General features: G+C 37.7%; 1 protein-coding gene across 2 annotated transcripts; it reads right to left on the bottom strand.

The window, feature by feature from the left end:
• Positions 1-682: 682 nt before the first annotated feature.
• Positions 683-7097, bottom strand: LOC306868066 (exocyst complex component 3-like protein). Of its 2 annotated transcripts, none has more exons than XM_079414058.1 (13): positions 6771-7097; positions 4992-5167; positions 4669-4888; positions 3790-4202; positions 3366-3655; positions 3168-3285; positions 2933-3058; positions 2740-2840; positions 2536-2652; positions 2125-2395; positions 1844-1999; positions 1384-1517; positions 683-1288 (listed from the first exon to the last, which is right to left on the bottom strand). In XM_079414058.1, the coding sequence occupies exons 1-13, from the start codon at positions 6808-6810 to the stop codon at positions 1102-1104; spliced, it is 2349 nt and encodes a 782-aa protein (XP_079270184.1). In that variant the 5' UTR covers positions 6811-7097; the 3' UTR covers positions 683-1101. The 2 variants fall into 2 exon arrangements, with proteins under 2 accessions (XP_079270184.1, XP_079270185.1); XM_079414059.1 differs by having other exon boundaries at positions 4669-4884; positions 6771-6996.
• Between the last annotated feature and the right edge of the window lie 14406 nt (positions 7098-21503).

Genomic DNA, 21503 nt, shown 5'->3' with positions numbered 1-21503 from the left:
ATACGCAATACTTTTAGCCCCCCCCCCCCCCCCACATATGTGTGTTATGCGTCGTGTTAATAACACAGAAACAGATCACATACAAGTCAAAGTTACGATGTTAATTCAAGGTAAGTGACTTAAAATGCCCTTGTCTTGGAAGTGTTGGGCCACTTTTGAAGGTAGCTGGGCAATATTTTGTGTTGTTGAACATTATTTAGCTCTCACTTTACAATGTGTGGTTCCCTCCTCGTGGATTTGTGAAAAGATTGTAAAACATATCATAGTTGTGCATGTACATTTTATCACCAATATTTATAATAGCCTGAATATTTGACTCATTATTTTTTAGCTGATGGCGTTGGCCCATTGATTGAGTGAAGCCAAATTGGTGAATACCTCTAATCATCAAACATCGAAAATAATAGCTTGATACATTTATTTATATATATATATATATATATATATATACATTCCTCATTTTTATAGTCTGTTTTATTCAATGTACAGATATACAGGTCCAATATTAGCCTTACTAAAACTACTATGGGTGAAATAATGTGTCATGGTACAGTGGACATACAATGGTATATTATTTTAATGTACCATTGTATGTACATGTATTTACATTATTGGTTGTTAGTGTTATACCCTTGAATTAATTTTTATGAATTGATGAATCAGTTTTATGTATTTTTTTCTTAATATGCGTTATTTTATTGACCAATAGTCAACCACAATATACAAGTTTTAAAGCAACTGATTGAATGTCTTTGAGAATGCTATGTTTGGTAACATGAACATTTTTATACATTTACATTGAAAAAATGATCACCCCCAAATGAGCCACAATGAGCCAGAATGTGCACCACTTTCTCTTGTTTCCACAATACATGATGGAGAACTAACAAGATGTTTTAAATTTCTTGAATGTACATTTTATTTATAGGAAAGCATTTGTTGAGCTCATAAATGTAAATATTATTTGGACACAGTATAATTTCAGACAAGACAGATCAGATAACGAGTAGGCTAGTCTTATTGAATACTGATGAATTAATAATGAATTTCCTGTTTATTAGGCCGGATACAATTCAGTAGGGTTATTTCTCTGAGTGCTTCTCAAGTACATTTTGCAGTAGGCAGACAAAACTGTATGCTGGAAGAGGGCACTAGGATTTCTGTGAATATAGGGCGGTATCCTTGTGGCAAAGGTGGGGTGCTCTGCTCCAGAAAATCTAGTACTGACTTCCGCACGTCTTTGGGTACATCCCCTCTTACATCCAACAGGACAGAGACATGCTCCTCACTGAAAAGACACACTTTATAAGTCTCTTGGCATAGATTAATCTCTGTATTACAAATTTAGAAGATATGCTGGGTATGCTTGGTTTGAAATCTCACCTTATATCAGGGTACTTGGTTACCAATCCAGAAATCTCCAGTATTAGCAAGTTTGGGTCTTTCAAATTGATTATGTCAGCCAGTGCAATTATCAAAACTGTGGGATTCACTTCACCTATGGTCCCATCAATCTCCTTTAAATGTAAAAATGGCATTACATGAGTGAAATTCTCAGAGTAATTTCATTTCCACAAACGTCTATAGACTTGTTCTTGTGTTGTTCCTAGAGGTTTGCTACCTGACCCAAGCCTGATAAGATCCAATAAATTGCTGGTTTTGTGCAAGTCAGTTTCTCATGAATAGCTTTGATTCAGGTTTGCAATAAATGAATAATTAGATTATTATTTGTTAATGTTTTTAATTTAACCCATTGTAAGCATCTATCTGGGTGTACTTGCCAGAAGACTTGCTCCTAACCACATAAAAATTACCCCCAAAATTAATGTAAATGTGTTTTCACCATGCTTTGAAGGTGGTCCCTCAGCTGCTGAGCATCCTGTGTCATTCGCTGGGCCAATTGGTTTCGCTCATCACTATTTCTGCAGACCAATCTCTTCTGCATCAATGTACGGACATACTCAACAACAGTTAGCCATTGACATTCCTCCTTTAGCCTCTGTAGATAATGGAGATCACATGACGCAAAGGCTAGTTGAGTGTCATTCTTCATTGTTGGTAAATATATTCACTCATTTTATTGTGTGGTCTATGTCATTTCTAATGCCTGGTGTAAACACTAACCTGGCGACAAGGTTGCCGCACCCTGTTGTAAAGTTCACAGTGACGTTCTAAAACCCCACACATATTTGGGGTTGCTTCTCCCTGGTCCAGCCAGGTACGAGACAGGAGCTCCTGTAGATGAGGCTGCAACTCAAACAAGAGATGGTCCATAACTAAGCGACATGCTTTTCTCACACCACGGTCCAGGGCAGCCAGAGGTCCAAGTGAAATGCAAGAATACCGGTTTGAAGGGAATGAGCACAACTGCTGCTGCAGGCTTTCTGTGGAGGTTCTAGATGGGCATTTAAATCAGAGAATTACTGCTTACAAGTACCTCCAATGCACACAAAACTATTTAAAACACACACATTTTCAAACAAACATCACATAAATACAGACATACTGTAAAAAGATACGTGTACACCATCTCACTTGAGGATGATGCAGTTGTTGATGCAGGCCAGGAGATAATGGAGGTAGAACTGGTTACTGTTTATGGCTGAATCCCTGCGATGCTCCTTCCCAAATTCTATGATTGCATCTCGAAATCTGTTTAGATGTATTGAGTGGAAAGTATAAAATGTTGGTTATAATCAATAAGAGTTTTGATTTCCTGGTATTGCTAAGTATACACACCGGCTGAGGAGGTTCTCCATCTCATAAAGCCCCATTTGGATTGTCTGGTCCCGCAGAGCTTCACTTATCATCAAAGCCACCCGTGCATTTTCTTCTAGCATCTAACAACCCAGACACCAGAGCAATTCATATGTAGCAGTACCAATTTCAAGCAAAATTTTGCTTATTGTAGATTAAGCCATTGCTTTATTACCTGAGCAATGATGGTTGGAAGGCTGGTGTGATAGCAGCCTTCATGGTCAATATCAGGTTCCTGATCCCTCTGCCAGTCTGTCAGCTCCACCTCTAGAGCCTTGTGCATCCACTCTGAGACACTCTTCTACAAGCAATCACAGTAAAAATTCTCAAGAACTTGTGGCCTGTTAATCCAGACAAGACAATGTAAATGTTTAAAAGTTTAGAGATTAAAACCCTTCCCTGGGTCTTACCCGAACTTTTTGGACATATTTGTTTTGCAGCTGCTCGAGACCTTCCTGGGAAATGAGAGGTCCCATGTCCACAATGTCTAGCTCAGCTACAAGGGCTGGCTCACCCATCATCTCTGAGCTTAAAGAACAAGTTCTCGTGTGTAGGACTTTGTGATTACCCATAGGCCAAATTCTGATTGAAGCATAATCTTTACCTACCTGTTGTATATGTGCAGAACCCAGTTAAGAACAGCAAAGATTTCCCCACCCTCTAGCTCCCATCCACTAACCAGTCCAAGATGGTTCTGCAAGAACTGGTGGCAGAAGCGCAGATAAGCTCTTGTTAGACGATAGTGAGATGGAACACATTGTTCGAGAAAATGCCGCACTGTTGAAAGGTCTCCCATAATGCAGTGTTGTAGAGCAGACAAGTGACTTGCAAGCCCTGGTCCACGAGTGTGCAAGTATGACACGCTACGGAAACGTGCTGACACTGCCTCCTCCATCACCTGGCCAAATAGTAGAACAGGTACATATTAAGTGAATTTAAAAAAGCCTTTTTGCACTTAAAATTTAGTTGTGTTATCTTACAAACAACTTTTTCCGGTACTTCTGCCAATAGGAAACTTGCTATTCATCAAACCTTGAAGAAGCGGTCCCTCCAGCAACGTGGTCTCCCAGGGGGCATGGGTGTGTTCTGTCCTGATGTTGACTTCCGCTCCTTCAGAAACATCTGATCTAGTGCTTCTTCCCTCTCCACTATCCGTACAGCTGACACAAAAAGCGTGGGGTTTTGACAAGCAAGTGACAATCCACTACCCACCACTGCCCAGAGCTCCTTGGCAAGGGCATCCACCAAGCATCCAACGCCTGAGAAATAATTCCGGACTAACTCCTCATCCTCTGAGGTAAACCCCGCCCTGGATGATACCTGGGGTCCCTGGAGCTGCAGCAGTACCTCATCCTGCCAGCGCTCTAGTTCCATTAGTCGAGCATGAGCTTCCAATAGTCTTCGAGACTCCACTAGTCTCTCTGTCTCTAGCACCATACTCCGCACTGACATGAAAGAGATGATATAGCAAATGATAGCCACAGTGTACATAATTAGAGTGTAATCTTGCATTACTTTGGCAAACCTCAGTACTTAACTAAAGTGCCATAGTGGTGATGCAGTGCGCATACTTGTGTTACATTATTAATGACCACACATTGGAATGCAGCGACTCATAAAATTGAACTTGCTTAGCAGTGCTTGTTTTCAAGTACTTTTATGTACTTGAGAATGTTTGGCTCTACGGCAGTGGTGTCCAGTACTCCTCCTGGAGGGTCGCTGTCCTACAGAGTTTAGCTCCATCATCAATTTAAAAACACAACTGATCCAAGGTAATCAAGGCCTTCAGGAATACTAGGAATTTTCAGGCATGTATGCTGAGACAATTTGGAACTAAACTCTTGAGGATGTCGGGCTCCAAGACAAGGATAGGACACCCCTGTGCACTGAAAAGGGCAGGGAATCACTAACCTTTATAGAGACTTGGTAGGTTACTAACTGCAGCAAGGAGCTGCCGGTGAGAGACAGAAATCTCCCGAAGTGTCTCCAGTGTAGTTACTTCTTCTGAATTTTTCCTGGACTCCAAGTCAGCCTTGCGCATGTCATGAGACACTTCTCTCAGCTCAGCTCTTGCCTCTCGCAGTTGACCAAGACCCCAGTCGACACCTTCCAGGTAGGACTGTACAACTGACTTAAGAAAAATGCAAGTGAAAAATGACTTTCATTGCAGACTTTTTTGGGAAAATACTTTTTAGAGGTATTCTAATTAAAGTGAAATAATGATCACTACTTACCTTTAACCTTGAATGAATGAATGCAGTTCGTTGACTTTCCCTTTTCCTGTATTGTCCAAGTCTCTCCAGATGCTCTGGATGACAAAAGACAACTGAGGCCCATTTCAGCGCGGCACCCCGAGCCAAACACTCGGCTCTCTCCAGCTCTGGCCACACCTCGACTGGGACAAGGGCATCTGTCAGTCAAAATGCAGAAAAAAATATGTAGCCCATATGCTACTGAGCCAAATGTGTTAAGCCAACAGCATAGAAAAATCCAATGAATTGTGCAGCTGTTGAGCTGCAATGTTAAACGAACTTATTGCTGATTGTGTAAAAGAATGCATACTTTTTTGAGAGTGAGAGGGAGTTTTCTCTGACTTGCACAATGAATAACTTTAACAATGAAAGTCTTCATTTTTCCTGGTGTTCCTGAGACAGAGATTATTTAAACCAGCAAAAGGCTAAATCTAAAAAGTTTGACATCAGTAAAGTCTTAAACTCAGCAGATTGATCTCTTCTCCAAAGAATGACTCAGTGATGTCCTGACCGTTTCGAAGTCTGGAGTTTCAAAATTTCCTTTTCATATTCCCCAATCCCTTGGGTGCTCAAGAACTGAAACACCCACGGGAAAGTATGTAAGAATACAATTACTCAGAAACAGCTTCAGGGCAGAAACTGCATGTTTTTACACCCTCCTTGATAAATGAAATGAGAGCATCATGCAAAACAATCTCATAGTTCATAATGCAGAGATAAAGTGTAAATGCTTGCCTGAATATCTTTTATTTACAACATTACAGTTTGATAAGTTTGTACTTAATGTTTTTTTTAAATGAACAACCTATAAAGTGCTGCAAATAATATCATCTATTCATCCATGTTGATGCAGTATTGACTAAATATAAAAATGGTAGTTGATTTTTTTTTTTTTTTTTTTACAAGCATTAATATATAGAAAATATTTTTAGAATTTGTGAAAACGAGGGACTGCAAAGTGTTGTGAACAGTGTTTTGAGACTGATTCAATTATGTCATTAAGCTGTGTTGCTGTCTTGTCATTAATGTTGCCACTGTAACATTGACTTCTCTAATTGGTGGTTCTTTCTTCAGGATTGTGGGTAGTGTAGTACTTCACTGGGAATTCGGCCAAAACCACCAACAATTTATGGCTTGCAGAATAACCAGAATCAGTTAAAGACTGCAGAGGTTGTTGTAGGTATGTCTTAAAAGTTTATAAATTAAAGATTTTTTTTTTTTTACTTACAGACCTCACTAATGTATTTACCTTTTAATACATTTTTGCGTGATATTAGCTCCTTGATACCCTGTGTATGGGTTTATTCCCTTATTGGAGAGCATTTTTGCACAGCGATGTTTTGGATTTTGTATGTTACAAACATTGTGCATTATGACAAGGCCTTGTTGTTAATTTCCTGTCAAGCTGAAATGCATGCGTTTGACCAAATTTAAAGTCCTTACACCCATAGTTATTTGTTTATATGTCGGTGTGTGTATATATATATATATATATATATATATATATATATATATATATATATATACACACACACACACACACACACACACACACACACAGGATGGGGGTAGGGGGTCAATTATGTAGCGTTCCCCTGGCAGAAACATTTATGCTGCTAATATTGAATTTCATTACATTTCTTTCATTCTTTCTAGTTTATGTAAATATACATAGATTTCTCAACCAGTGCAATATTATGACATTATAAACAAACGTTTTCCAGATGCCTCTCATTGAAAACAAACAGAAAGGATGTGTACCTTCACGATTGTCTTGGCCATTCTTATCTCCGTCTGACATTTAGGCTTGTTGTTCCACCGTCCACCGTTCCACCACTAAGAGACTGCCCTGCCCAGAGGGCCTGCTCAGTGTCGCCAGATAGAGCAATCAGCAGAGACAGAGAGAGTAACGAGGGGGAAGAAGAGAGAGGGTACATACCCACTTCACCGCCAACCTTCCTCTCTCACACTCCCAGACACATCCTCTGCTCAGAGGCTGGCAGGAAGGGAAGGGAGGAAGCGAGAGAGCGCAAGAGGGACGGAGGGAAAGCGGGCACTCCGCCCTCTATAATGATCCAGATGGTGAGTGGTGAGTGTGGGGGTGGCCTTCATGTGAAACAGTGCCTCTCTGTGTCTGAGGTTAGTTATAATCCAAGATGTTTTAAAGGAAGTCCTTGGGATAATCGAACAAAGGTTGTACACGGCTTTGACAGAGTCATAGACACATATTTGTATTGTTCCAGAAAGTTCTTACCAATGTCCTGTTGATCGCTCACAGCTGCTGGTTGTAGAGCAAACATGAGAGGAATCTTAAGTTCAGAGGCCCCTTAATGAATGTGTTTATTTGTATAAGTGTCATGGCCTGTGATTTACCCCATGACTGTTTACATCTGTTTCTGGTCTCTGCCAAACATGCTATACAAACATGACTAAATTAAGTCGTAGTACACACAACTGTTTGGTGAAGACGTTTTGAAATGGATTCTGATGTAAGTTTATACATAAATAGACTATAATAATTCAGCTCTCTGGAATGCTTTATTCTCATTGGTTAGTTGCAGCTTTCTGCAGTCTAAGTTGTATAATTGACTATAGCCCACATTTCTCGTGTCTCACATTTCACTTCTTCATCTTTTCAAATTCAAATAAATATTCAATGTTCATTTATTTGGTTTGCTGCTGTAAATAATGTGCAATTAGTTGGTTGATATTGCTAAATAACCCCCTTCAGAAAGATATTTGTTGCAAAAATGACTGGATGACTATACATTATGCATTACTTTAATATTCATTTAGCTGATTCAGATTCTTCTGTGGTTATTGACAGTTTGCAAACCTTCTAAGGCAAAATTTGAAGGCTTTGTCTTTTAGTGCTTTTCCTTAGCAGCAGTATATGCTAAAAATAGCTGGTGACTAGACTTTGTTGTCTTTGCAGAGCACCATAATAACCAGAGGACTGTGACAGACTAACAGAGCTTTTCCGCTGAGGCTAATAGTTCCCTCTGGACTGAAATGTGGGGTGATGTATAGCTTTTTCTTAGAAGGGTGGAGATGCATCCTTTATAACTACAGAGCAAATGTATATAGGAAATACAAAAGGGTGACCTCTGACAGTTTCTCTATAACTTTTCCACCCCCTTTATTTATTGATGTATTATCAGTTGAGGGATATGCAGCTGTGTGTTTTGTGGTCACCCTCCCCTATCACCACCTTAAATGAAACACCACCCAACCGATCGAAGGGAACGGGAAGTCTATTTCAGAAGCAGTCATCCAAACACAGGGAGGACTTCCTGTCTGACATTCCTGACCTTGGCTGACTTCCTGCTTCTCCTCAGCTCTCCCAGACATGGACGGACAAATGTACACGTTATGACATTTTGTGAGTTTAAGGAAAAAATTGAATTTTCATCAAATCGAAGGCATGTTTGAGAGATTTTCAGTTGCGTGAAAACAAGGAATCTTATTTGTAAGTTGTGGCCTAAGTGTATGTGAAAAGATGTCTGTCTTTAAAGAACAATTCACAATGTCCAGTGGAATTCCAAGTGCTTCAGAGCAAATGCTTCACATTCCAGCTTTTTAAAATTTGTGCTCTGGTCAGGGTTTGGGTGGTGGCCATGGTTAGGATTTTGTCTAAAAATGAGGTTAGATTTTGGGGAGCATTTTAGAATATTCCAGATATAATGACATTTTGGTTTAAGATTTGGCAAACAAAGTCTTAATCTATCCATTATACTCTAGGCATATGGTATGAAAAAGTGGTTCTTAAAAATACATTACAAACTTAGTTTTGCACTTCCTTTTACAATTCTTTTTCTAAGTTTCAATATTTGGTGAAACATTTTAAGGATATAAAACTTTTAAGTGTTTGCATTGAGCACAAACCAAGTAATTCAACATCCATACATGTGCATAAACTCAAAAGCAAACAAATAAAAGGATGAAGAGAGCAGATTATGTTTAGGGGAAAAATATTTGCTTTATAGGGCAAGAAAAGTAGGCTACTCCAAAAAAGTGACAAAATGTTTTAGAGTTACTCCATCTGGCTACCCTCTGAATAAAAGATTTTGTAAGTAAAAGATTTGTTTTTTAAACATTGCTTTTGGCCTAACACAGTTGTGGAGTTAATTTCTGGTTATTGATGTGGAGTAAAAAAAAATTTTTGATCCTGTTTATGCTCTAAGTACTTATTTGCACTTGCAGACATCTACATTAAAGTAAAAAGCGATATATCTTATTAAATTCTACCTTTTTATATGTGCTATTAGAGAGACATATCGGGACACTGGGGTTTGGGGTATGTAAAACAAGCTTGCATTTAACTAAATTTAGAAGGAAATCTAGTAGGCTAAACCTATAAAAACAGAATAATTCTTAAAACATATTTAATTTACAATTCTAGATTGTCTTAAATGACAATAAGATTGTTTGAATTATTCACTGTGGTTGACACCAAAAACTATGTAGGTTCCTTGCAAACCACTGCTTTTCCATGCAGTATAAAGCCTGGGCTTTGATTGGCCCATTTAAAGTTGGGGAACACATTTGACTGCCAAAAGCAAGCGTTGCCATATTTTAATGTCATTCAAGGGTGTTAGAATGAGCAGGAGATTAGATGGGGGCCCCTAATTATTTTGGCTTTAGTTCTGGATTAACCCTCTGTTCTGTCGATTTCAATTCACACTCGCCGTTTGATGAAATGTGAACTGACATAAATTCCGCGGCTCACTTTCAATCCGATTATGCAGTTAAATCACAGCAGTTCGAACCCAAGCAAGAGGCTCTGGCGGGTCCCTATTCTCCGGCTCCTCCGAGGCCCTGACAGCTCCTCCCCGAAACACAGGGACCCACGCTACCTCCTCACAGGACCCACGCTACACTCTTAACCCCACATGAATAGGCCCTATTCAGCGAGGTAACGCTCAAGCACAACCTAAATATAGTTTTTATGAGCAGCAAATAGGTGGCACCTCCAAAATAATAGGCTACTCGTTTCTTAAATTCCCATCGTCCCTGGTCTTTTCTAGGGAGGAATAGCGCCGTGTTACAATGACCGGGCTTGTGTTGTTGGGCACATTTGGAACAAGAGGAACACAAGAAACCGACATACCATTGAAAACGTTTAAATAATTCGCCTCAGGTTGCGGAACACAATCAATTTTAAAACGGTGCAATGGAGTTGAAATCACATGGAGTTAAGCGTTTTCCTCAAGGGAACGGTTTTGTTTTGGCCGCGCGAGAGAGATTATTTGCTTACAAGCACACTGAATTTAAATCTTAATATTTATGTGTTTTAAAATCTAATTTAAATAATATCTGCCAAGTTTCTACTGATGTTAGTTTTATATTCATGTTTGTTTCAGTGTATTTTCAACAACAAAACAACATTTCCTCATGAATATGAAAAACTTTTATCAGGATTACGTCTAACCTAAACAAAAAAAAAATATATTTTTTTTTTGCGCTTTAACTCTTTGAATTTATCTGAACAAATTAACAAAACTGAAAACAATTATTGAAACAATTATAAATTATTGTTATCCCACCGAAAGTGTTTTTTGCCCCAGATAAGCCTGAAAGGAGTGGTAAATTCCACCCCCCTCAAATCTCCTCACGGTACGTATAGATTTAGCCTATATCAAGTTTCGTTTGGCCTCCAGCAGAGGGCGATATCAGCGCGGATCCTGCAGAGAAAGTCTTTTAAATTCATAATTCTTAAGCCATCTGTTCTAAGACTATTTAAGTGGGTTTTCCCATGAATTTGCAATGCATTTTCACAGTAATTACGATCACACGGATCTGAATAATAAATAGTTAATTCTCACACAGCTAGTTGGTTAATGACGTAAAAAGGCTGGCTTTAGGTTGACATTAAATGTAAAGGATTTATTAATATGATCATACAACAACATTGTTCAACAGAATACAGTTGTTGTTGTTGTTGACTGACTTTCCTGTAAAGTTTAGCACTCCAACATAGGTTACTTTATTTAACAGTCATGCACTTAAGTAGATATTACAGTCGTGGCTTGATATTGAAATGTTTTAATTCTCAGAAAAATAGACTTATTTAAATTTTAGTCTATGGCTTTCTTTGAAATTGTATTATGTTTTGTGCAATGTTTTTCTAGATTTTACAATTAAAAGATTTAATATTTCTGTACTTTATTGAACCCCATATATATATATATATATATATATATAATATATATATATATATATATATATATATATATGTGTGTGTGGATTTTTAGAGAAATATGTGTTCTGGTTGGTGATCTGCTCAGTGATTTGCCTTAACTTTTTAAACAATTGTTGGATCATTGTTCTGTCCAGGTGAATGAAATTGCAGTTAGCATGTGGTTTAACTTGAGTTGCACATGCTGTTTTAATGCCTTAAACTGATTGGCTCACAGGATATTCACAGTCAGCTGGGTTCAGACATGACGTTTTATCATTGTAAAATATACATCAGTTTAGTTTCCCCTTTTTCTGGTGAAATAGTTATAGACTTGTTTTGTTAAGATTTTCTTTGCAAACCCGACTGCCTTCACAATTACACATAAATCTGTAGCGAGTTTCATTCAAAACTGTTGCAAGCTTCAACATTCCACTTTGTTTCCCTCTGAGGACTGTTTTGTCGATTCTAACATTCTTGAGTTGTTCTCTTCATATTTAGTGCTTTTGTCCTCATCAAACAAGTCCAGTGATTTTCCCAGGAGTAAGAAAGAGAGCGTTGAAATCTCCAAATTGGTATGGACCTCACCAACTCGCCAAAGCCTCTTTGGCAAATCTCTGTTTGATTTGACACTCCTGTTTGCCATTGCAAAATCTTTCTTTTGTTGTGTCTGGATAAGCTTAATGACTTCTTTAACTTGGGAACGCAGCTTCCAAAGCAGGAGAAAGCAGGGAAATCTATAAGATGGATGCTTTCACAGAGGAACTGTTCTCATCAGGTAGAATCCAGACTTCTTTGCATGTGGATGTAAAAGCATGACATCTATGCAACTGAGTTTAAGGTTTCCAGGTATGTGTTCAGAGGCCAGAGAAATAGAAAGGAAAGTAGGAAAATAAGTGAAACTTTGAGTATTGAGTACACAGTGTGGACCCACCACAGCACGATTCAGGGAAGCAAACATGACCACAAATGCTTGTATTAAGGGATCAATCAGGGTCTGAATGGACCAGCATTAACTGGGCTCCTAATTCTGGTTTACTAACACCTGTAATAACTATCAAACAAGTGGTAATCTGATAAGCCCCCATGTCATTTACATATTCTTCATTAGCTTGTTCAAACCTGAAGGATGCACTTTCTCTCTGTTGGCGGTCTCAACTCCTACACTCTGACTGCTTGGGTGGTTCGGTGGCTAAGTGACCGGTCTGAGTGTGATATGTATATGTATGTAAGGGATTATCTGTATTAGCATCAGCGTTTACCAACGTGGCCATATTCTTAACATGGCTCTGGATAATTGGAATGGGAGGAGAAGATGGCTGATCCATTAGTTCATTCTGTTTGCTTAGTGGATGGGTCGCTCCGTTCCTCAGTTTTACCACTCGGGAACATTTTTGTGGAAAGGGTGCGTGCGTGTGCGCGAGGACTTCTTTATGCTTACTAAATCTAAGTAGATTCATCTACAAAGCAAATGCCTTGAAGTCTTAGCATGGCTCGCACATAGTATCGGGAGTTAGACCAAATACTGTGGATTTTTCAAGTGACTCTTGAGGGAATGACCCAATCAGACCACACAGTCTGTGCTCTACAAGAGAGAGATCTTTGAAATCCATAAACACCTTGAAAAGCCCCATTCTTGCTCTGTGATAATGCTGTGCTTTCGAAGCTCGCCATCAAATGTACCGAAAACTGCTTCAAAGAAAATTGAAATGTAACAAATTCTGTCAGGGTAGAAAAGGATTATTGTAAGGCTCTAAATGGAGTTCATTTTGCCTGCATTGTGTTTTTTTTTTCTTTCTTTCGTTTTGCTTTGGTTGGTTTTCTTAAACAGCTGACTGAACATCTGTCCTGGAATTCCGATCAGCACAGATCAGCATCAGCAGATTAGATCTAATATTGCAATGTGAATATAATATAATATAATTAGTGCTGCCAAACGTTTAATCTCGATTAATCGCATCCAAAATAAAAGTTTTTGTTTGCATAATATATGCGTGTGTTCTGTGTATATTTATGTATATATAAATACACACACATACAGTATATATTTTTTAAATATTTACATGTATTTATGTCTACTTATATTCATATAATTTATATTATAAATAAATATATTTAATATATAAAAATAAAAATGTTTCTGAAATATAGTCATGCATGTGTGTGGATTTATATATACATAATAAATATACAGAGAACACACACATATTAAGCAAACAAAAACTTTTATTTTGGATGCGATTAATCATTTGGCAGCACTAAATATAATATAATATAATACAACTTAAATATCTTAAATAGGTTTATTATATTTCATACAATGTTAATATATTATATAATGTTTACTCTAAGAGCAAAAACTTTGTAAACTGTTTAATATTTATGAAATATGTATAAATTAATATTTTGTATTGTATTAATTTATATATTTATCCAACAATCTAATATGAAATATGTATTTAAATATATTTTATTAATTCAAATATTTATATTTAAATTATATATATATATATGTATGTATGTGTGTGTGTAAATATCATATTATATTTAATATAGCATTTATATAATATATAGTAAATTATATAATATTAATTATATAAAACTTAAGATATTAAACATTTATTTTGTGTTCATATTAAAATATGTATGTACTGAAATTATATCTAATATTAATTTTATTGTAATAGCTTGTGTTTAATCTAACTGAATATAATAATTTAATATTATAACAAAGTATTTAATTACAAAATATATAGCTATAATATATAATTATATATTAAATGTTCTAATGTGAAAGTGTTTTATAAAACTGTAAAATGTAAAAACAGCTTTTTTGTTGGTTCTTATCTCTAAAGTATAGTATTGTCTAAATATTTCTCCAAAATGACATCAGGTTGAATAGCTCACAAAAACCAAAGCAGCTGTTAACTATTCTTCCTGACTAGTCAGTACTGCCAACCCGATCTCACAGCAATTCATATATATTTTACGAGGTGGCTAATTGAATCTGGTCGTACAAATTTGTACAATTAAAAAAAAAATTGTCCATATTTTAGAAGGTGACGAATTCGTTCAAAGGACCACCCCTAACCCCACCTCTAAACCTACCCTTCACACAAATCGTACACAATCATGAGTGAGTTTGTACAAATTTGTATGAATTAGCCACAATGTAAAATATGTACAAAATTGGTCGTGAGAGAGCCTTGATACTGCTCTCTGTGTTTTATGGTCCCAATATCTGCATTGCTTTGACCACTTCATCTCAAGACCCCTAGATTCTGGCCCACTTAACCCGCCTGCTTCTTTCCCTTTAGCCATAGGGATGGAGTACTGGGGCTTCTGGTCCTGACAGGGGGAAGCTCAACCAGTGAAGAATGGTCCAGGCAGCTGGTGTGACTAAGCCATGGCTTGTAAGGATGGGGCGGAGTGGCGTAGACTGTGAAGGCAGGGAGGGAGGTAAGGCGGATGGGGAGGGGGGTACCATCAGGCTCTCCGCAGAAAACAGTGTCTTTACATCGCACCAACTGTTCACATTTTTAACGCCGACCCCCTTTTTTTCTTCGTCCTGCCAGAGCTTTGTTAACAAAACAGTTTACTAAGCGCTGGTAAGACATGTGGTTAATAAAGTGCAGAGGGTGGCGTCAAAGTCCGATGCGATCCATATGGACCACACCAAGCATCCGTATTGTCCTCCTGTCATGAAGCTACTTAACAGGCCCTAACTGCATTAGATCAGAAAATAACAGCACATGCTCAACCTGATGCTTCTATCGCTAAAATGCCATAATAGCACCCAAAAGCATTTTACTTAGAAACATTTTTACAGGATCTTTTTAGGCATTTTTGGGCATATCAAACCTCTATGTTTCACACTCGGTCTTTACTATAATTTGCTTATTTGTAGAGTGTCAAAATGGCTGAACATGAGGTTGTGATCTGTTAATGGTATAGTTGACCTAACAATGAAAACTATTGGCATCTTTTAAAGCATAATATCCTGCGAAAGCCAAAATTGTATTTACTGGGTCGTTTTTACTACGTATTTGTTCTTCTGTATTTTTTTAAAGAAACTTTTTAGGCATTTTTGGGCAACACAAGTGACTATATTTCAAACTTAATCTTAGCTAAGATTTGCCTATTTGTTGAGTGTCAAAATAGCTGAAAATAATGTCATGATCTCTGAACCAATGAAAAGTCCAAACAACATTGGACCCCATTGACTTTCACTGCACAGAAAAAAAATAAAAAATAAGATACTTTCTTCTTTGGAGCGATACAAATTAGGAACGACATGAGATCATGAGTAAATGTTCGCAGAATTATCTTTTTATTTCTTTTTAATCGTAGTTTACAGATGGATTTTGATAAATAGGTGTTTTTAATTTTTTTAATCTTAAAATATGTAGAATAAAATATATACAATTATATAAATATATATATATATATATATTCTTAAAAAAGAATGAAGAATAGTTATTGAAGAGTCACAATAAGCACAGTGATATTGTATCAATATTGTACAAGCAAGCAAAATGTAAAATATTACATAAAATGAATACATCAAAAACAGACATTTATCCCTTCGCTTATGCTGAAATATTATGCATTACATAACAGAAAATGAACCATTTGAAACACTAACTGCACACCTAAGTGTTCTGCTGTACTTGTAATGATATGACTAGTGATATAATGTGACTTTTAACTAGATCATCTTTTCCTTATTCACACAGTAAGATACCCTGGGGAGCTGACAATAGATCCTTTGAGAGAGGAAGGGAGGTCTGCACTGGCCAAAGGTTAAACAGGGCTTTTGGCTGGTGATAAATCACTATTAAATGAGGCCTGCATTGCGGCGCATTGTCGTTGCTCACTTTCAAACCCATTACCTTCTGGTTGTAAAGCTGACACAGCTAATGAACTGACTGCTTTGAACTGGGGCCACAATATTGACTGGTTGCTTGGGGCAGATGTCTCAAGTCAAGCGACTAGTAAATGTACATTTGATTAAGAAAGACTCTTCGGCTCTTTGGGGGTGGAGATATTCTGAGGGGGTGAGGCTGCTTGGATAGCAGGGGGCTAGTCTCCACTTAATGAAAACACTTCAGGAAGTTCATATTAAAACAATTGGGCTGACTGAACCTGGCTGATAAAAGAGTGTAAGGCATGCTGTTTGACTTTGCGAAAAGACAAAAGGCTGCTAATGATTAGCCAAAACATGGTCAACTCACTTCCTCTCAGCTCTTCTGGTGCTGATGCTGGTTTTGATGGGTTTGATTGACATTTGTGAAAATCTAAATAATTTGGGGTTTAAACATGAGGTTGAAAATTAATTTCAACAGTTGTGGATTTGATCTATTTTGGTTGGCATTTTAATTTTCAGATAATTATTTGTGGTTATTCAAAAAAAAAAAAAAAAAAAAAGTTGCCCAAACACAATTTTGGCATTTAAACCACACTTAAAAATTAAGAATTTTCATGTGTTAGTTAACAAAAAAAAAGTACAATTGCAGACTATAATTACTTTTATTAATCACATAAATACATAATTGTATTTGTAGTACACTTTGCACAAAATAAATGTATTTCAAATACACTTTAGTATTTTATTTTTTTTTTCAAAATGGAATCCATTGGTTTATCATTTATCATCTATTAGTTTACCAATGACATGGCTGCATTTTTAGGTGTGACTTAAACGTACAAACACTTTCAGGGCCACTTCATGCTACTTTTAGACATAATAGTAAGAATATTATTGAATATTTTTGCTCATTTGCACCATAGTGTCAATGCATTCGTTGGACACCTCTATAGCAGACTTTAACTGATAGATTAGCCTATAGTAAGCCTATTGGAGGAGAAGTCAGCGGCTCTAAAAGGAAGCATGACTAACTGTTATCTTGTGCTGCCGGTGAAGGATGGGGAGCTGAAGCAGTGCTGATGTGCTGATTAGCATATAATTGGTTCTTTTGTATTAAACACAGGGAATTAGCCTACTGTTCAGCCTGCTGTTAGCAGCCTGGTTTCCTATTCACATAAAGAGAGAGTGAACACATGGCCTGCTGGGAAGTGCTAGCATCTGACAAAAAATTTGAAAATCACCAAAAAGAGTAAAAAAAAAATATCTTATTAAAATATCTATCTATCTATCTATCTATCTATCTATCTATCTATCTATCTATCTATCTATCTATCTATCTATCTATCTATCTATCTATCTATCTATCTATCTATCTATCTATCTATCTATCTATCTATCTATCTGTTCCCTGTTGTTCCTTTATTTTCCTTGCTCAGGAAAAGATCTTTAATCTTTCGATGATTCTCTGATCAGTATAGATAAACCTGTAATCTGGTTCTTCACACTCATCTGTTTCCACACGGTGTTACACCATTAGTCATCATATTGACCCAGCCATGGTGCGCCTGTTGTAAATTTGTTGTTACATGGTGTGTCTGCCACGGTCCCCGCAGCATATTTGTTTGGGTTGTGTGTGTGTGTGTGTGTGTTTGTGTGAGAGTGTGTGCAATGCTTATGCAGGGGAGTGTGTGTAGGGCCTGCCAAGCTGCCCCCCATCTCTGATAAATGGACTGTGGTCAGTCTGGGGGTGGTGGGGGGTTCACGAGGCCCCACGGGGCCAACAGTGCTCTCGGATGCAGGGATGAGGTGGACCCACGCCAATTATGGTCTTTTGTATGGGCTAACTTTGTGATTGACATCGGCTCTATCCTCTCCCCATGGACCCCATTTACACATACTGGCCAGTAACTGACCTGCACAGGGGAGGTAATGCATTTACCGAACTCTCAACTGACTTTTGCCTTAGGTCGCTTTTTTTTTAAGCAGCGATTAATTTATGACTTCAGGTGAGACGTTTATTATTTTCTCATAATTACACAGCCACTTTGTGGGATTAGCCAAACGATCTGAAAAACGAAACATTTGCAATTTAAGATTAAGATAAGAGTGTGTTGGGTAAAAGTTTCCGCTAGTTGAAATGCCTAAAACAACTGTGGCGGGCATCGGATAGGGGCCATTAAGGCATCATCTGTAAATCCCACACATTCCTGCTCATGAAGACACAAGCGTCAGCAGCGAAATGATCTCATTGTGACTTTCTCTTTAATTTTCAATCAATTTATAAGGGTTTGCCTTTTCCTGCCTCTGTCAATGAGCTCTCTTTCTCCGTCTTTTATTTTCTCCCTAAAGACAGCTGAATGAGCATGCAAGAAGATGTGAGCATAATGACCCCGGCAATGGTGACAAAGCCTAATTGGTCACGGAGGCCAGTGGCTAATGAGCTGAAAAAATGAGCCCATGGGTGTGTAATAACTGTATTTTCCTCCATTTCTTCTCCTTTCGTCACAGTCCTGTGTGGCATTTTTAACCAACTAAAATGGCACCAGATGCAACAGGGCTCAGACATTTTGACTTGAATTGGGAAACCATATGTTCAGATAAGTCATGGTTTCCCGTTTCCCACAGGCAGGGGCCAGTGCATCTGTGAGGAAAAGCACTGGTGGCCAGGAAACCCTGCTTTACGACTTTACACAAGAGCTTACGGTCTCGGATGGCATTACTTAGGCATGAGAGGGTTTTTGCCTAAAAAAGGTGAAGAAAGCAAGAGAAATGAGGATGTAATAGAAATTGATTGAGATGTGTTTTTTTTTTCCACCAACATTTTTTTAATTTTGCAAAAGTTGAATTGTAGTAATTCTTATAGTTTTACTTATACCTAAAGGAATAGTTTATTCAAAAATTAAAATGATGGAACTTTTCTGATGACTTTTTTCTGTGGAGCTATTTAAAGTAAAACAAAAACTCTTTTCAATGCAGTAAAAGTGAATGGTGGCAAAGGCCATCGAGCATTTTCAGTGAGTAATGACTAACATTTTTCTTTTAAAGTGGTATCATATGGCTTCATAAGACTTGAGTGGCAAGTTGTGTGGACCGCTTTTATGGTGCTTTTTCAATTTTTATTTTTATTTTAAGAGCTGAACAGTCCCTGTCCCTATTTACCTTCTTTATATAGAAAAGAGCAGCACAAAAACTCTGCTTAACATCTCTTTTTGTGTTGAGGGTAAGTAAATGGTGTCAGAATTAATTTACCAAAAAAGTTTGTAAATTAATTTATTTAAATTATAATATTAAAATTAATTTATATTTAATTAAAATATTTTTTACATAAATATTTTATATTAGCAAGCATTTCAGCTTGTTTGGTGTGGAAAACCCTTTGGCAATGAGATCCAAAACAAAGGCTTTTCTCAGCCGCTCTTGCTGCTCACTTCAGATTCTCCATGACTCCAGTCAAGTGAAGTTACTACCTCAATTTTTTTAATATACTGCACTTCTTGCCCTCCTGAACCTGTTGAGAGTCTCTGAAAGGGACCTGAGGAGTGCTATACTGGTCCCTGAAAATAGTGCTGACTGTCGGGCCGAAAAGGGGGGAGTCTGCTTTTATTCAGTGCCTAAGATAACAGCATACAGAATGATAGACTTCTCTGAATTGTTTGTTCCTCTAGCCCATTGTTCTTCCCTCCATTCAATGAGTCTCTTAGCCGCACTTGAGGGGGCCGTCACAGGTAGGAAGGCAACTGAGCTTATTCCCAGCACATGCTTGATTGCCTCCTTATAGACTCTCACTCTCAAGGCTCTGAATGGCCTTGACGGCCTGGTGAATAAACTACTGCTCGCTTCCATAAACTTTTTCTCCTCCCGAATTTTCCGAGGATGTGAGCAAAGAAGCTCAGAGCCAGGCTCAGGGGAAGCGTCTGAAAAGGGAGTCTGTTTGAGAATCAAAGCCCACCGGGTCCACCCTCTCTGCACACTCACAAAGGACGAGGATGCATCAGACCCTGCCCACCGAAGAGCAAACTTCTTGTTTGCACCAGTCCAGGTACAGACTGTTAAAGGAACATAGCGAAACGACTTTTTCTTAGACTTTAATAAAATATCTAAACATGCCTCATTTCTTCCAGGATTGTTGCCATTGGTTCTAGCTGACCATTGTGCTTCTGTTGGGACGCTGATAATGAATGAACTTTGAGGGAAGATCTCATTTTAAATTCAATTAGGTCAGACTAGACCTATACATATAAGAAGCCGTACAATGAGGGATTGTTGGTTGAAATCAGTCCGTCTTGACTGTCTTGTCTCCTTCCTGTGGATTGTTCTTCTCTTGTTAATGAGGAGAGACTGACAGTGGAACATGCTGGGCTTTGGTAACATATCTTTGACTACTTTAAAGACATGTTAACTATTACCTCCAACGTCAAAGGGTTTTAAGCTAACAAGACAATGCGGATGCTGACAAACGCGCTTTTTACAGATCACATGAAAGGATTGAGTCATGTCAGGCCAAATAGTTAGACAAAGAAATCACATCAGATCTTGTGTAAAAAGAACAACACTTGCATAATAGCAGTTTGGGGCCCTAGAATAATTGATTTCCATCAGAAGCATCAAAAATAATCCTTGAACATCAGTTTGAAATCAAAGAATATTGTTGGCATTTAGACTTGGCACTTTCATACTTTTCTGGACTTAACTGAGCTTTGCTGGTAGCTTAGTCCCAGAATGAATGTTGGTTGTTTGAGAGATTGAAAAGCAGTATTTTTATCACTTATAAAATTACTAATAAAGTTTGTGAACAGTTTTGTCTCCACGGAGGATGTGTCGCTTTGTGACGCTTGCATGTTCTCCACCTATTTAAGGAAAGTTGTAAAGATGTCCATCAGTAATTTTAAGTGGGTTTGATTGACATTGTCTTTGGGAGGGAATAGACTCTGCTTAAACATTGTCTTTATGTGCTCTGTGTTTAGCTGTTGGACTGTGACCTCTCCATCTGTTCAGGCTAATCTGGCCATTATTTGGACACTAGCTTCTTTCTCACGCAGGATACACTCAGAGCCGACGTTTAACACATAAGGCATGATGCTAAATTAAAAGCGATTTGTAAACACATCAACTGAACTGACTTTATATAGCATACAGGGTAATTATTACTAGCGACAGGTATCTAGACGTTTATTAAATGTAAAGAAACTGTACTTGTTCATTTATGACACTGTGCAGTCAGTCACTTTAAATCATCACTAGCCTACTGTAAAAATGTCTTATTGGTCTCCTTCAACCCCCTTTTTTTAGTACAAGATTATAAGATGCATTATTTGATTGCTTGGCTAAAGAGATTTGTCTTTAATCTAGATTTAAACAAAGAGAGTGTGTCTGAACCCCGAACGTTATCAGGAAGGCTATTCCAGAGTTTGGGAGCCAAATGTGAAAGAGCTCTACCTCCTTTAGTGGA

Source organism: Barbus barbus, assembly GCF_936440315.1.
Source record: "Barbus barbus genome assembly, chromosome: 50".
In the NCBI taxonomy this organism is placed as follows: Eukaryota; Metazoa; Chordata; class Actinopteri; order Cypriniformes; family Cyprinidae; genus Barbus; species Barbus barbus.
Note: the sequence above shows the minus strand (reverse complement) of the source record. Positions and strands in the feature narration are given on the sequence as shown.